The 17,430-nt window shown below is 36.5% G+C and overlaps 1 protein-coding gene across 2 annotated transcripts in view; it reads right to left on the bottom strand.

Annotated features, from left to right (window-relative positions):
- Stxbp4 (syntaxin binding protein 4) overlaps positions 1-17,430 on the bottom strand; it is a 162,224-nt gene that overhangs the window by 99,844 nt on the left and 44,950 nt on the right. For both annotated transcript variants that reach the window (XM_046420648.2, XM_046420647.2), the window contains one exon: positions 2,868-2,957. In XM_046420648.2, the coding sequence (XP_046276604.1) occupies positions 2,868-2,957 (90 nt within the window). The remainder of the gene's footprint in view (positions 1-2,867; positions 2,958-17,430) is intronic.

Below are 17,430 nucleotides of genomic sequence, written 5' to 3' on the forward strand. Positions count from 1 at the left end.
TGCCTATTATTTTACTAATTTAAATTTAACTTACTCTTAGAAGATTGTCCAAAAGAAGGAAGATAGGACAGGTATAAACCAAATGTGAAATAAGAGTATTAATACAGAGTAAAATATTATTACCCTTGAAGTTAAAATTAAGGCAAGCATATATTATAAATAGTCCAATTTTCTTAAATATATTTTAAATATATCCAAATTTTATTGATCAACTCAGAAATTGTAACAGTAATTTAAGAATTGTTTTACTACAAACCTGAGGAGAGGAATTATTGAATGTTAAAATTGAGTGGTAAAAGATTCATGGCAACATTGCAATGTTTATAAGAGGCAATCTGTTTTCTGAAATAGTTCAGCTCACTCTTGTCTAAGAGGTGAAATGAAGGTATGTAAAGATGAATATAATATAGTGATCTAATGAACATGCTGCAGATCAGGAACCACAAGACTGCTGGCTCTTATGCTTTTATGTTCTGGAATTCACCTTCACTCTTTGTCCTCTAGGCTTTTGCATTCAGTGAATGGAAAATATCTATTTTCATTCACCTCTCTGCAAAGTAGCATTGCTGTGAATTCTGCAAAAAAGGCTATAAGTTCAGCCCACAGTGCTTTTTTAAAGATTATTTCTACAAAATAAAAATCAGCCATTGGCATAGAATTATCTTGGTGTCATTTTTATTTGTACCAAAAGTCAGACATGAAGAATAGAGATGTCACAGGACAATGAAAAGTGATGACAGAGCATCTCCATACTCACAACTTCCCTTAACAACCTGTATGTGTGTGTGTGTTTATGTTACGCTACAAGAAGACAACTGAAAATACAAACATTACCTCAAAAGTATTAATTGCATAGTACAATATTTTGTATAGCTTTTAAAAATCATCTTCAGTCAATAGGTAAATTTTGAGGTAAAGGTAATTATAAAACGTACAATTTGTTTTATCTGGGATTTCAGTTTTGCCACAATCGGATTTGTTCAGTTACATTTCATGAACTTCAAATGTGACCCTAATTTATTGCATGGCTCCTCAGAGAACCTTGTGTAAATATTACATAACTATGAATTATATAATTTTAATTTAAAATATTAGTAATATTGATGTTCAAATAAAAACTGAAATATATCATTAAATTTAACAATGATAAAATTTAAGAAAACAAAGAAGATTTAGAGTCTGAAAATTCTGATATTCACATGATTTACTTATTTATGTAGCAATATGTAAAGTAAAAATGGTATTTTATCAGGGTAATCAACATTGAAGCTGTTTTTTTAAGAGAATATGAGGCAAAAACCATCCATTTATTTTTAAAACTAAGTTTCTATTTTTCCATCTCAACTTTTGTTACAAAAAGATGAGGAAAGATAATAATAACTTCAAAATTATTAACAGAAATATATAAACTATTCCTATACCAGTGAAATGCTTGTAAACATCTGGAAAGAATGTGAATTGGCAAAGTCTTTGAAAGGAAATCTGATACCATTATAGAAATTTCTATGTTTACATATCCTTTAATACAGCAATTCCACTTTCAGAAATTTATTCTATTCAGATACTTATACAACTGGCCCAAAAATACATCTACAAAGCTTTTAAAGTGTAACTGGTTTTTCTTATATTTACTTATTTATTTATTTACTTGTATGATGCTGGGGATTGCACCCAAAGCCTCATGCATGTTAGGTGAGCTATACCCCCAGCCTGAAAGTGGAATTATTTCTAATAATGGAAAGAGCCTAACTATCCATCCACAGGGAATTGGCTACATAACCTAGTAGAGAACTATTCACTGTTCAGAATAATATGGCAGATCTATATATATTACCTGAAAAGCTGCCAAAAATTTAACTCTGATAAAAAGACAAGACAAGTTGTAAAAATGTTTCACTGTATGAAGTAACTTATAAAAAAATTAAAATACACATATACACTTTCTTTCTTTTCTTTTTTTTTTTGTTAAGACTTCACATTTTTAGAGCAGTTTTAGGTTCACAGTAAAATTGAGAGAAAGCACAGAGATTTCCCAGATATTCCCTGACACCACATATACATTTATTTTTTGAAATAGGACTGGCTGTGTACAGAAGCTGTCTGAAAAGATAAAAGATTTTTTTTTTAAAATAATGGCTTCTGCTAGAGGGTGGAACTGTAAAAACTAAGGGAGATCAGCAAGAATTCTTTCTTTTTTTTTGCTGCAAGTTATTTATTTCAACAAAAATAAAACAATTAACAACAGAATTTCACTTATTTAACAAAGTAATTTAAACTATATATTTCTAAAGTGAATTACTGGAAAATAAAGCAGCTATGTTGCTTTTCTTAAAGATCTGAAAAATATAATGACTTTCTGTAAAAAATAAGGATATAATTTAAATTTAATATTCTACTAAAAACAGAAACAAACTGTCTAAAGAGAATCCACATGTTACAGTATATTTGGGATGTGTAATCTTTCTTCCCATATATCATACTGCTTAATTTCATTTACATTAGCAAAACATGATGCACTTTACACATGCCCCTGCACATGGGAAAAATGTTTCTCAATGAACATTGGAGGACCCAAAACTCTCACAGCTTGCTTTGTTGCTCTTCATCTAATTCTGCTACTGCTACCAACAAGAGAAGAAAAGTAGCTACATCAGAAGGCATAAGCAAAACTCACTGTTCACAATAAACATGGATATTGCCAAGTAGAAACACATGTGTGAACTAAGAAATTAACTCTCTAAAGACCTATTTGCTATTAATATTTTTATTATTAAAAATAAAATAGCCCTAATACTTCAGAATCCAATACAGGTTTGCTGTTTTTCTTTTTTCTAAAGAAAATATAAGGAAACTAAACAGGAGGTTACCTTCAATAAATTCACTTCTTCTAAGGCATTATTTCTTTCACACCTAAGTCTTTCCATTTCATCTGCTTCTGAAGAGTCACAGGGCAGAAGCTATCAACATTAAAAAATAAGAGGAACATTATATATTAGATGGTAAATATGAGGCCTAACAAAAAAAATCTCTTCTGACTTGTCTTAGGCTTTTGCATTCTACTAACAAAATTCGGTTTCTTACTTTGGAGTTGTTGGATTAGATTAAAGAGAATACTAAAGTAATCTGGCACAATTCCATTCGTGTAAGTTTAACCTTACATTGCTGTTTCTTATTACAATTTGAATGATTAAGAGATAGACATACTCTGCAAATCCACTTATGAGACTTATTTTAACCAATATAATTTTCCTTAAAAGTTCAAATTCCATGACGGTGTTTATGATGTCAAGTAAACACCAAAATGTGTACAGTATCAATTAAGATGGTTTATACAAGCTTAGTGAAGTATGCTTATTAATTTTATATTTGGTTTTAAACCCAATGAAAGACAATGCAACAGCCAAATGGCTTAAAGAAATTCCTGCACAGAAACTGTGGATTGAAGATAGTATTAATAATTCATCTGCTAGAGAATAACAACAAGCAGCAAAGATGACAATTTCTCTTACATGTAGCATGATTTCTTTGAAAATGAATTACTGTAGAAAAAAATAACAATCTAAGCAGAGAAAAACACATAAGTCTGATTACAGTTATCTTCTTCATGGAAGCTACAATAGAACTTGAAAATAGTACAGAAAATATAATTTAAAGGATTAAGTTTATTAAGTGCTATAAAGGATTACTATATTAAGTGTGAGCTTAAAACACAGTCCTTTAAATAGGAGACACAAATGTAGAGTAAGGAAAAGATAACAAAAATTATTAATAACATCAAGCATTTAATGGGAACCTATTAGTGTAGATTCATTGCTAAGGACTATTCAGTTATAGCTTTCTAATAATCTTGTCACCATTTTACAGAAGAGAAAACAGGCTCCAAAATGTTGGTAACTTGCCTAAGGTTTCATAGTCAATAAATGGTCATTTCAAGATTCTCATAGAGAGCCAGACACAGTGGTGCACAATTATAATCCCAGCAGTTCCAGAGGCTGAGGCAGGAGGATCCCTAGTTCAAAGCCAGCCTCAGCAAAGGCAAAGCTGCTAAGCAACTCAGTGAGACCATGTCTCTAAATAAAACACCATACAAGGCTGGGGTTGTGACTTAGTGGTTGAATGCCCCTGAGTCGAATCCCAGGTAAACCCCGGCCCTACACCAAAAAAAAAAAAAAAAAAAAGATTCTCACAGAGGTCCTATATCATACTATTTAACAAAAATCAAGGTACAATAGACCTGATCAGATTTGCATTGTATACCTGAACAACAGAAGTAAGAATTATTCTTCAAGTTTTCCCCCAAACATTATTGACTTCTTTTGCCCTGCCACATTAACATTTGAGTATCTATGGTCATTATCCATAATGAAAATGATTTCATATTTTTTATCTGTTGCTCCAATGTCTCAGAATTACTCAATATGTACATTCATAGGAATTGATTCTTACTTCTTAAAAATATTTTTAGTTGTTGATAGATCTTTATTTTTTTATTAATTTATATGTGGTGCTGAGAATCGAACCCACTGCCTCACACAAACCAGGCAAGTGTGCTACCACTGAGCCCCAGCCCCAGCCCAGATTCTTACATTTTATAAGACTGATTTTTAAAATATTTTCAAATGTAACACTATTTTCCAAAGCATGTTCTAAAAGTCATTAACTAATTTTGTGTAAAAGCAAAATTGAGTGGTAGTAACAGTGGTATAGAAAAATATAAATAATAGAAAAATATATAATTATGATTAATAACAATAATAATAGAAGGGAAATCAGTAGAGTAGAGCAAGTGAAAGAGCTTAAGGGATGGGGGAGAGAAAGGGAAGATACTGAGGAATGAGATTGATCAAATTATGTTATGTGCATGTACAAACACATCATAACAAATCCCTCTATTATGCAGAATCATAATGTACCTATACAAAATTTTTAAAAAGTAAAAAAAAAATTTCTTGCTTTGCTTCCCAATAGTCTTATTATCTCATGAGCATGTACATTTCCAAAAAGAAAAACTAATTTAACAATTTGTTCCATTTCTTCAGTAATTTGACCATACTACAAACCTCATGCTTTTGCCCCTGCTGCCTCTATTAATTTGTTTTATTTAGCTCATAGAATTCATGTCTACAAAGCACAATTTAGGAGTTACAGCTACTTAACATTCACATGGGCCTAGTCAAAGTTTTTATTCTGAGAAACAAGAGAATTCAGAAGTCTATATAAAATTTTAGATAATGAATTTATAACAATTTATTGAGAGGAAACTATGGATTGGGATTTTAGGAATGTGATCATTAACTTTAAAAAAATTTTTTTTGTAGATTGTAGATGGGCAGAATGCCTTTATTTTATTTGTTTATTTTTATGTGGTGCTGAGCATCGAACCCAGTGCCTAGCGCATACTAGGCAAGCACTCTACCACTGAGCTATAGCCCCAGCCCTGTGATCATTAACTTTTGAGCTTAACATCATGGATGTAAATCACACATAAAAGAGTCAATGGGGGAGTCAAAGCACTAGCCTAAACAATCAGAGGACAAACCATAACTTTAATCCTGTCACTATTTTGGACTACTCAACATAAAAACTGCAGCCAGAGGATTAGCTATAGATACTATTTGTTAATTCTTTAAAAAAAATCCCTTTATGCTCACTGACTTTTTTTAAAAAATAAAATTCTATTTAAATATATTTCAGCTAATCAAGCAACAAATAAAATGAACTGTTGCTATTTAACACCAATAATTCCAGACAGATGCTTAATTTCAAATCTACCTAAAATGCTTTAACTTCCCTCTCCTTACATTGTAAATCCCTTTCCTGCCTGGGTCTCACATCATCATTTGTGACCCTCAAGCTCCTTGACCTTGCAAGAGCTGGCAAATGACCTTGGGAGGCATTTCTTCTCTGCATTCTCCAGTTTCCCTCTGGAGAAGCTGAGACACTGTGAGTCACTGAATTGCACTAATAGGTCTGAGCTCACCTCTCTTTCACTGTGGCTCCACCATCATCATTTTAGTTAGTTTTGATTTCCGTCAATTCTGGACAGATACTATTCCACTGGCCACATTCCCTGACCTAAATTCAGGTTAAATAGAACAAAACAATAACTTCTGTTTCAGTCTAATTTTATTGATAAGGTTTTATATTAGGAACCCATTCAACTACCTCCTTTCCTTAAAAATTGGACTATACAATTCCAGTCACCTAAAAATGTCTGTGTATCCTCTTCTGATCTTCTATTTCCCCTACTACTTTTTACTTCTTGTGTTTTATACAACTTCCCTCCCATCCTCATATTTCTAAAATAATTACAAGCAGCTTCACCAATCCAACTGCTATTTGACAAAGTAAATGCCTCTGCTAACTTTCTTAACCTCTTTGCTCAAGCCTTTTTTTCCTTGAAACTTTCTTCTCCAGGGTTGTGCTACTCTACCATCTCACCTACCCTTCTGAATAGTTTGTTGATCTGCTTCCAGTGACTTATCTTCATTTTTGCTGCTTAACTGGGAGAAGGGAGAATTCCCCAAAGATTGTTCCTTTCTCCCTTTCTTTCTACAAACTGGGTGATCACCCTCACTGTCATGCTTTAACTATCACTTTCCTAAACATTCCTTCTCCTGGTGTGAAAGTTCCTGAATTTCAACGGCCTTTGGTTATTTACACCTATCAGTAACTTGGATTCACTCTCTCTAAAGCACAACTCATCATCTTCTCTACCTTGAATAAGGTTTTCTCCTTATTTTCCTCTATCTCTTAAGGTATCATCATTCATAATCATCCTAACCACAACTTTGGAGTTATCTTTGTTCTTCTCCTGGGGTTCTCACATCTAAACGGTAAGTTAAGCTCTACTGATGATATACCTGTGGTTGTTTCTGGTAACAACTTAGATTTGTTTTTTCATTTCCTTTATATTTGTCTTTCATTTCCTTTATATTTTTCCTGCTTTCACAATAGTTTAGTTCTTATTATCCTTTTTTAGATTTTTGTGCATAGTTCAGTATTTAGACTACCAAGCACCAGTTTCATTCCTTTCCTAGGTAACCAATACATACAATTCCTCTTTCTAAAATACTAATTTGATCTTGGCACTATTCTCCTAAGTGGATTCTGAGTATGGGATAAAAAACTAAACTTTACATTTAATGTTTACCCTCTAAGATCTAACTTTCTGTCACCTTCATGTACCCAGTTATCTTTTTGACAAAGTAAACTACTTTCTGCTTACAATCACATTCTAACCTTTTTCCTGTACACTCTAATACTCTTATCATTCTATGCTCACCTCTTAAGCAGACAGAATCCAACTTACCATTTTAAACTAGTTCAAATGCCAACTCTGTTATGAATCTTCCCTAAATGTTTTAAGCTATTGTTATTATTATGATCTTATACAACACACGTTTTTTTAACCATAATTATTTGTGTACATGACTTTCCCACATACCGTAAGGACCAGATTTTATCTATCTTAATAACATGTGCCATGGCACCTGAAACAATGTAATGTGTACTGTAGCTGTTCAATATATATCTGGTAGATGTTATTTTTTTCTGGTACTGGGGACCGAACCCAGGGACAATTTACCACTGAACTATAGCCACAGCCCCACCCACTCCCTTCTTTGAGACAGGGTTTCGATAAGGTGTTTTAGGGCCTCACTAAGTTGCTGAGGCTGGCCTTAAACTGTGATTCTCCTGCCTCAGTCTTCAGAGCCACTAGGATTACTGTTGTATGCCACTACACCCAACCAGAGCCCAAACTGTGAAAAGTCTGCTCTAGGGAATTTACAGTGTTCTCACTGTGCTTTTAAAATAATCCATTCAGATTACTGATTATCCTGATAAGACTGTCATATTATGATGGGCTACAGTCTGCTGTTGCAAGGTTCAGAGTACTGCTGAATGTGCCCCAGCCTTGCCTTTTCTGTGTATGACCTTGTGTCGGCCATGTAACCCTGTGAGACTTTCTTTTAATATAACAGTGATTAGAATCACGGCAAGATAATTATATTTTCAGTTCTAAATACCATATTCTCCAAGATCCGAAAGCTTTTTGTCACATAAACAAAAGTAGGACTGACTTATACTGACTCAGCAATTCCTACTTAAAAGATCGCATCTCAAGAAACCTTATGAGTCAGACAAAATGATGAACAGAAGAAGCTAGTTACAAAAGAGTATACTGATTCTGTTCATTATGAAGCTCACAATCAGGCAAAAGCAACCTAGCTGTTAGAAGAGAGCATGGTGGTTCCCATGTGAAGGTGGGAGTGGCAGCTGAGTGGAAAGATGGCCTGAAGGAGACTTTAGAGCAGTGATTCCACTTGAGATAATGATCCAAATTCATCACATTGTACACCTAAGATTTTTGGGCTTTTCTATGTGTATGCTGGATTTCAGTAAAAATATTTCTAAAAAAAAAATAAATTAAGATATCTTTAGCAGCCCCTCAAAGGGAAAACATGTGAGTAAAAGACAAGCAACCCAAACAAAATGATAATGAACTTGACTCTGCTATTTTTGAAACTGAGATGGTTGAGGGGATAGCCACAGTGGAATTTCCCCACCTTCCTAGACTGTCATCATTCTCAACCACAGATCAATTGATATGTTTCAGGAAACACTACACTATTTTTCAACCCCAAAATGTTGGGAATTACATTATAAAATAAAAGTTATTTGTTTTTGGTGAGTTACTTGAAAAGTAGGGAATTTTATGGTGTTTTTCAAACTGTGGTACATCATCCTCTAGTGAACTGAGAGACCAAAATTTTTAGTGAAATAGAATTGAATTATTATTAAATAAGAATGCAATACGTATAGGAAACTGATGATTTGAGAGATTTTTGTTTTAGGTATATATGTGAGTGTAGTAAAAAAAATGTACTAGTATTATGGATTCAAAAAAAGGAAAGCCAATAATTGACAAGAATATATTCCTGTGACAAACAAATACAACATGATATAACATAATGTAATAATGATTGCACAACATTTTTGTTCTGAAGCCACAAGAGGATACTACTGGCATGTAGAACACCTTGCATAATTGCCATCAGCACTATGCTTCTTCTATCAATGTATCACAGATTAAGCAAATTCTTATCTGCCCTAAAATCATGTGGGTAATAAAGAAATAAACTACTAATTTGGAGCATGAGTATCTCTTTTCACCTGCTTTAAAAATCTTTGCATGCTTCTATAGTTTGCCACTTCACTGGCATGATGTAAACCACCTTTGTCTTTCCTCATAAAAAATGGGCATAGCAGCTTTGAGAACTATTTGGTAGTAAAAAAAAAAACAATGCTCTGCCATCAACATTGTGTAGATGAATACATAACACCGAATCAGTTGTGCTTCTACACTGTAGTTATTCTCTGATAAATGCTAAAAAATTTGTTCTGATAAATCAGTGCCTCAATTCTGGGAAAACTGGGTGCTTTCCTGAGAGTTACTGAAAAACTAAGTGTTCAGATGGGCAAATGCTTAGAAGTAAAAAAAAAAAAAAAAGGATTACTAAATAAAACAAAGTAATTTTAAACTTTAAAAATACTAACATACATTATTTTCTTATTGAGAGAATCAGCTTTATTTTTTCTACTAAGCCAATCATATATTTATACTTTGTATTTCCAGAACCATGTAGTTAATAATAAATAGCATTTGAACTTCCTGTTAACAAGGTTATTACTTAAAAACCTCAATTCTATAATTTGGTTTTGGTTTGTCCCCAAGGGTTCATGTTTGGGGATTTGGTCCATAGTATGGTAGTGTTGAAGTGATGGACCTTTAAGAGGTGGGTCATCAGTCTCTAACTTACTGTTTCCAAATGTGATCTATTCCTCCAGATAAATTTCTGCTGTTAGGTTCTGACCAGAAGTAGAATCAATGTCACCCTTCCCCATAACAAATTTTAGACTCTGGACTTGAACTCTAGAACTGTGAGCTAAATAAACCCCTTTGCTTTCTAATTAGCCTGTTTCAGGTATTTCACTATAGTAATAGAATATGCACTAATATGAATAGAGCTCTAAAAATAACCATAAAGTAAAAGTGTAATTTTAATTCTTAATCATGAACTAAAAGAAAGTTTTTAGAAATATGTGACATTTTATCCTCTCATTCAAATTTACAGGTAGTTAGCAACTGATTCACCATATTATTCATTTAAAATCACATTTGAAAACAATAAGAAGGAAAATAAATATAATCATATAGAAATATAAGCAATAATGAGAGTTTTCTGGAAAATGACAGGCCTCCTGGTTGTCAGTTGTATTTTTATACAAAAACAAAGAATTAAAAATTCATCTTAAATTTTAAAAAGAAACCATTTACTATAATGGCAACAAAATATATAAAATAAGATTAACTAGATTCATTTAGCCTATAAAATATCAATAAAGCCTATATTAGAATATATGAAATGTATTAAATGACATCAAAGAAGACATAAATAAATGAAAAGCCAAAACATTTTCATATATAGGAAGATGTTGATTCTTCCCAAAATGATCTATAAATTTAATAGTGAAAAATGTTTGTGAAACTTATATAGACATGATCAACAATAGTCAAAGCTATATTTTAGGAGTAACTGTATGGGGGCACAGTTAGAGAGATGTTGGTAGAGGGATACAAATTTCAGTTAGGTAGGAAAAATAAACTCAAGTGATATTTGTAGAAAGTGCTGACTACTTAAAAACAATGTATTATATTTTGGAAATTCTAAGAGAGTAGAACACCATTTTCACCACAAAAACTAAATATGTGGGGTTAATTAGCTTGAATGGAGCCATTTCATTGTGTGTGTGTGTATGTGTGTGTGTGTATTATATATATATATATATATATATATATATATATATATATATATATATATATACATTTTTTGAAACATCATGTTGTACATGATAAATATATATTTTAACTTCTCGATTAAACATACCTTCATACATACATATATACGTAAGTAAGACAAATAACTACAAGGTTGGAAACAAGTCTTTATCAGATATTATACCTTTTGAATCTATAAATAATTGAGCGGAAGAATGCAGAAGTGCTCAAGTAAATATGCAAATTTTATAAATGATGGCTCTGGATTGCAAATAACACATCACATTAAAATAGGAATTTGAATTTTAAAACAATTTTTAAAATAACTGATAAAAATTTATGTGGAGGAATTTTGAGGAAGATGGCGGCGAGGGGAGTGCATTGCCCCTGTGTGCTGCTTCACTGTGTGGGAGTATGACAAGTCAGGACGGCTAAAGGCTATCTTGTTAGGAATTTCCAGCAATAGTGGGGTGCTCCGGAACCTGGAGGAAGGATTTCCATCGCACGAGGATCGGCCACGGGGACTCAAACGCGAGAGATTTGTCGCACGGAGGGTAACACTGCTTATTCAGCAAATCGCCCCACGGCTAGAGTCTGCAGCACGCGCTGGGAAATGAGGAGATAGCGACGCAGGGATACAGCGCTGCAGTTTCTGCCAGCCGTGCAAGCACCGCACTCAGGGCTGAATTCTGGGTTTGAGACGGGGGAAGGAAGCCGTCCATCTCGGTTCTCCACACCGGTCAGACCACAGAGGAGGCCAGCGGCCACCATGTTGGAAAGCTGACGTCACCATCCCTGTTTTTGACTGACCGCAGCTCATTCAGCCATAGAACAGGTAATTTCAGGCTGCCATTCGCCTGCGGCTTGCAGACAGATTGCTAGGGTTCAGTGCCTGGGTGCTTCTTAGAACCTGATCTTATCGGAGCAAACACCGAGCGCGGGGCGGCCGAGTTCCGGCTCCGGAACCGCCCTGGCCCAGGGCTGGGGAGCCTGCAGAGGCTGCTTCTTGGACCCTGCTCCTATCAGAGCATACACCAAGCACTAAGCGGCCGAATTCCGGCTCCCGGAACTGAGCCCGCGGGGACTGCTTCTTGGAGCCTACTCTTATAGGAGCTTACACCGAGCACGGAGCGGCCAAGTTCAGGCTCCCGGAACTTCCCTGGCCCGGGGCTAGGAGCCTGCGGAAACTGCTTCTCGGTCCAGGTCCTGCTGAGGGCCGGTCAGGACTCACCCGTTGCTTTGGTTGCCCGACAAGGGGAACGAAATGCTGCCATTCGCATAGGATACCAACATGGCAGAGATCTGATGTCATCAGAAAGCGGCGGAGGAGAGAACTTCATCAATACCAGCGGCGACATAAACAGTTGGTCTCCTGGTACGGGGGGTGAGGCACAGACACCCGAGTCTCCTCAATTTGTCGTCCAGCCAGAGGGGAGGAGCTGGGCCGCCGCCAGCGCCCGGAGCAGGCCCAGCGGCTCGCCAGCGTGGTGACCGCGAGACCCCAATTGGAGAGGGGGCTGAGCGGAGCCGCCACCCGCACCCGCAAGGTGGGCAGACCCGCGACCCAGTGGTACATGGGCGTGGTAGGAGGGGCAGGGCAGAGCCGCCTTTCGCACTTGCAAGGTAAACAGACCTGTGACAGCCTGGTGGGTCAGGCCCAGTGGCCTGCCAGTGTGGTACACACGTCACCCCAACTGGAGTATGGGCAGAGCAGATCCTTCTCCCATGCCCGGATCAGGCCCTGCCGGTGTGGTGGCCACGTGACCCCAATTGGAGTGGGGGCGGAGTGGAACCGCCACCCGTGGCCGCAGGGTGAGCAGACCTGTGACCAACCTGCAGATCAGGCCCAGGGGTCTGCGGGCGTGGTAGGAGGGGCAGGGCAGATCCGCCACCTGCGCCTCCAAGGTAGGCAGACCTGCAACAGACCGGCGGATCAGGCCCAGGAGCCTGCCGGCGTGGTACACACACCACCCTAATTGGAGTAGGGGCAGAGCAGAGTCGCCGCCCATGCCAGGAACAGGCCCAGCGTCCTGCAGGCGGGGTAGTCACGACACCCCAATTGGAGTAGGGGCAGAGCAGAGCCTCCACCCGTGCCCGAAAGGTGGGCAGATCTGCGACCGACCAGCGGGACAGGCCCAGTGGCCTGCCGGTACGACAGACACGTCACCCCATTTGGAGTAGGGGCAGAGTAGAGCCGCCGCCCGTGCCTGCAGGGTAGGCAAACCTGCAACCGACTGGCGGATCAGGCCCGGTGGCCTGCCGGCGTGGTACACTCGTCACCCCAATTGGAGTAGGGGCAGAACAGAGCCGCCCCCAGCGCCCAGAACAGGCCCAGTGACCTGCCGGCGTGGTAGCCACGACACCCCAATTGGAATAAGGAGAGAGCAGAGCCGCCGCCCGCGCCTGCAGGAAAGATATGCAAGCAGTATGAAAAGACAAGGAAAGAAAGGACCACAAGCAAAGCAGGTCAACGCAACTTTAGAAGAGGTAACAGCTGCAGCAGATGGAATGTCAGATAAAGAATTCAGGATATACATGCTTCAGATGATCTGGAGTATCAAGGAAGACATTAAACAGCAAAATCAGACAATGAAAGATCACTTCGACAACGAATTACGCAAACAAATCCAGGAAGCAAAGGATCAACTATACAGGGAGATAGAGGTCATAAAAAACAAGCAATCAGAAATCCTAGAAATGCAGGAAGCAATAAACCAACTTAAAAACTCAATGGAGAATACTACCAGCAGAGTAGAACACTTAGAAGATAGAACATCGACAGACCCTTAGCGAATCGGATACAAAACATATCAAAAAAATTGTACACCATGATCAAGTAGGATTCATCCCTGGGATGCAAGGCTGGTTCAATATACGGAAATCAATAAATGTTATTCACCACATCAATAGACTTAAAAATAAGAACCATATGATCATCTCGATAGATGCGGAAAAAGCATTTGACAAAGTACAGCATCCCGTTATGTTCAAAACTCTAGAAAAACTACGGATAACAGGAACATACCTCAATATTGTAAAAGCAATCTATGCTAAGCCTCAGGCTAGCATCATTCTGAATGGAGAAAAATTGAAGGCATTCCCTCTAAAATCTGGAACAAGACAGGGATGCCCTCTCTCTCCACTTCTGTTCAACATAGTTCTCGAAACACTGGCCAGAGCAATTAGACAGACGAAAGAAATTAAAGGCATAAAAATAGGAAAAGAAGAACTTAAATTATCACTATTTGCAGATGATATGATTCTATACCTAGCAGACCCAAAAGGCTCTACAAAGAAACTATTAGAGCTAATAAGTGAATTCAGCAAAGTGGCAGGCTATAAAATCAACACGCATAAATCAAAGGCATTCCTGTATATCAGCGACAAATCCTCTGAAATGGAAATGAGGACAACCACTCCATTCACAATATCTTCAAAAAAAATAAAATACTTGGGAATCAACCTAACAAAAGAGGTGAAAGACTTATACAATGAAAACTACAGAACCCTAAAGAGAGAAATAGAAGAAGATCTTAGAAGATGGAAAAATATACCCTGTTCATGGATAGGCAGAACTAACATCATCAAAATGGCGATATTACCAAAAGTTCTCTATAGGTTTAATGCAATGCCAATCAAAATCCCAACGGCATTTCTTGTAGAAAGAGAAAGCAATCATGAAATTCATATGGAAAAATAAAAGACCCAGAATAGCAAAAACAATGCTAAGCAGGAAGTGTGAATCAGGCGGTATAGCGATACCAGACTTCAAACTATACTACAGAGCAATAGTAACAAAAACAGCATGGTACTGGTACCAAAACAGGCGGGTGGACCAATGGTACAGAATAGAGGACACAGAAACCAATCCACAAAACTACAACTATCTTATATTTGATAAAGGGTCTAAAAGCATGCAATGGAGGAAGGATAGCATCTTCAACAAATGGTGCTGGGAAAACTGGAAATCCATATGCAACAAAATGAAACTGAATCCCTTTCTCTCGCCATGCACAAAAGTGAATTCAAAATGGATCAAGGAGCTTGATATCAAATCAGAGACGCGCCGTCTGATAGAAGAAAAAGTTGGCTACGATCTACAGTCGGTGGGGTCGGGCTCCAAATTCCTCAATAGGACACCCATAGCACAAAAGTTAATAACTAGAATCAACAAATGGGACTTACTCAAACTAAAAAGTTTTTTCTCAGCAAAAGATACAATAAGAGAGGTAAATAGGGAGCCTACACCCTGGGAACAAATCTTTACTCCTCACACTTCAGATAGAGCCCTAATATCCAGAGTATACAAATAACTCAAAAAATTAGACAATAAGAGAACAAACAACCCAATCAACAAATGGGCCAAGGACCTGAACAGACACTTCTCAGAGGAGGACATACAGTCAATCAATAAGTACATGAAAAAATGCTCAACATCTCTAGCTGTCAGAGAAATGCAAATCAAAACCACCCTAAGATACCATCTCACTCCAGTAAGATTGGCAGCCATTATGAAGTCAAACAACAACAAGTGCTGGCGAGGATGTGGGGAAAAGGGTACACTTGTACATTGCTGGTGGGACTGCCAATTGGTGCAGCCAATTTGGAAAGCAGTATGGAGATTTCTTGGAAAGCTGGGAATGGAGCCACTATTTGACCCAGCTATTCCCCTTCTTGGTCTATTCCCTAAAGACCTAAAAAGAGCATGCTACAGGGACACTGCTATATCGATGTTCATAGCAGCACAGTTCACAATAGCAAGAGTGTGGAACCAACCTACATGCCCTTCAATAGACGAATGGATAAAAAAAATGTGGCATTTATACACAATGGAGTATTACTCTGCATTAAAAAATGACAAAATCATAGAATTTACAGGGAAATGGATGGCATTAGAGCAGATTATGCTAAGTGAAGCTAGCCAATCCCTAAAAAACAAATGCCAAATGTCTTCTTTGATATAAGGAGAGTAACTAAGATCAGAGTAGGGACGAAGAGCAGGAGAAGAAGATTAACATTTAACAGGGATGAGAGGTGGGAGGGAAAGGGAGAGAGAAGGGAAATTGCATGGAAATGGAAGGAGACACTCAGGGCTATACAGTGGAGGGGGTAGAGAGAGAGGAGGGGAGGGGAGGGGAGAGGTGGGGAGGGGGGAGGATGGGAAAGGCAGCGGAGCACAACAGACACTAGTATGGCAATATGTAAATCAATGGATGTGTAACTGATGTGATTCTGCAATCTGTGTATGGGGTGAAGGTGGGAGTTCATAACCCACTTGAATCAAAGTGTGGAATATGATATGTCAAGAAATTTGTAATGTTTTGAACAACCCACAATAAAAAATTAAAAAAAAAATTATGTGATGTTTCTATTGTTTTGATCAATTAATAAGTATAACTACAATTCAATCTAGAAGAAAAGATTAAAGTCTTATGAAGCAATGAAAACATTTTATTCATGTAAATTTTTTGCAGCAAAATGATAGGATGATCAATGACTTTTGAGCATAAAATCAGAGTCCATCAATAGAACATTCTAGAACTATAGAAATAAGAGCTAACAAAAGGAAAGAAAAGATATACTTCTCAGAAGAAAGAATTGATGCATAAATTTTCTTTCAAGTGTTTATGAGTAGCAAAAATGATAGTGTTTAAATTTTACTTGATATATTTAAAAGATTTATATAACTGCTTTCTTTAAAAAAAAATAATTATAATAATTGGAAACCTGAACAAAACACTAACCAAAATAAAGATGGTATAGCTACTCTATTTAACTAAATAGGAAAATAAAGAAACATCTTAGGATATTGAGATTCAATACCTGGGATAAGACTATAACAATTCAAAATTATATATACCTAATAATACAGTCTATGATGATGTAAAACAAAAATAAACAAGACTAAGTGGGGGGAAATTTAAAACTCTTTCAGTAACTGATAATAAAAAATGAGAAAAATGAGTAAAAAAAACAGAAAATATGAAACCATGAAACAACCTTGACTTTATTGACATGGGAAGCACTGTACTCCAAACTGCAGAATATACTTTCTTTTCAACAGATTGGGAATATTTAATTGACTATAATCACTACATGTATAGTCAAAGAATTAATATCACACAGAATATGTCTCTAATTTTAGAAGAATTAAACTAAAAATAAGTAACCAAAAAGAAACTGTATAAGAAAAAACTATTTAGAAGTTAAGCCCCCAAAAAAGATCAAGATAAGCATCAAAGAAGGCAAAGAAGTGGAAATATTACATACCAAATGATGATTAATATATGATCTATAAAATGTATTGGTGGAATTACTTGTAAAAATTATATAGTATATTTTTGAAACAAAATTAAGGATCTAAACAAATCTATATTAATCTTTGGTAAATTTGAGTATTTTGGTAAAAGGAGAACTTTTCTAGAAAGACACACATTAACAAAATATTCAAGAAAAGAACAAAACAATTGAACAGAATAATAGCCTTATATAATACTGATTAAAAGTAGGAAGTACATTCCTCTCCTGAAAGAATCTAGGCCTAGACAATTTGCAGATAAAACATTTTCAAGTTCTAAAGAAATAGT

The sequence above is a fragment of the Marmota monax genome, unplaced genomic scaffold (assembly GCF_021218885.2).
Source record: "Marmota monax isolate L192 unplaced genomic scaffold, Marmota_monax_Labrador192_F-V1.1 WCK01_AAM20220418_F8-fsc00064, whole genome shotgun sequence".
NCBI lineage: Eukaryota > Metazoa > Chordata > Mammalia > Rodentia > Sciuridae > Marmota > Marmota monax.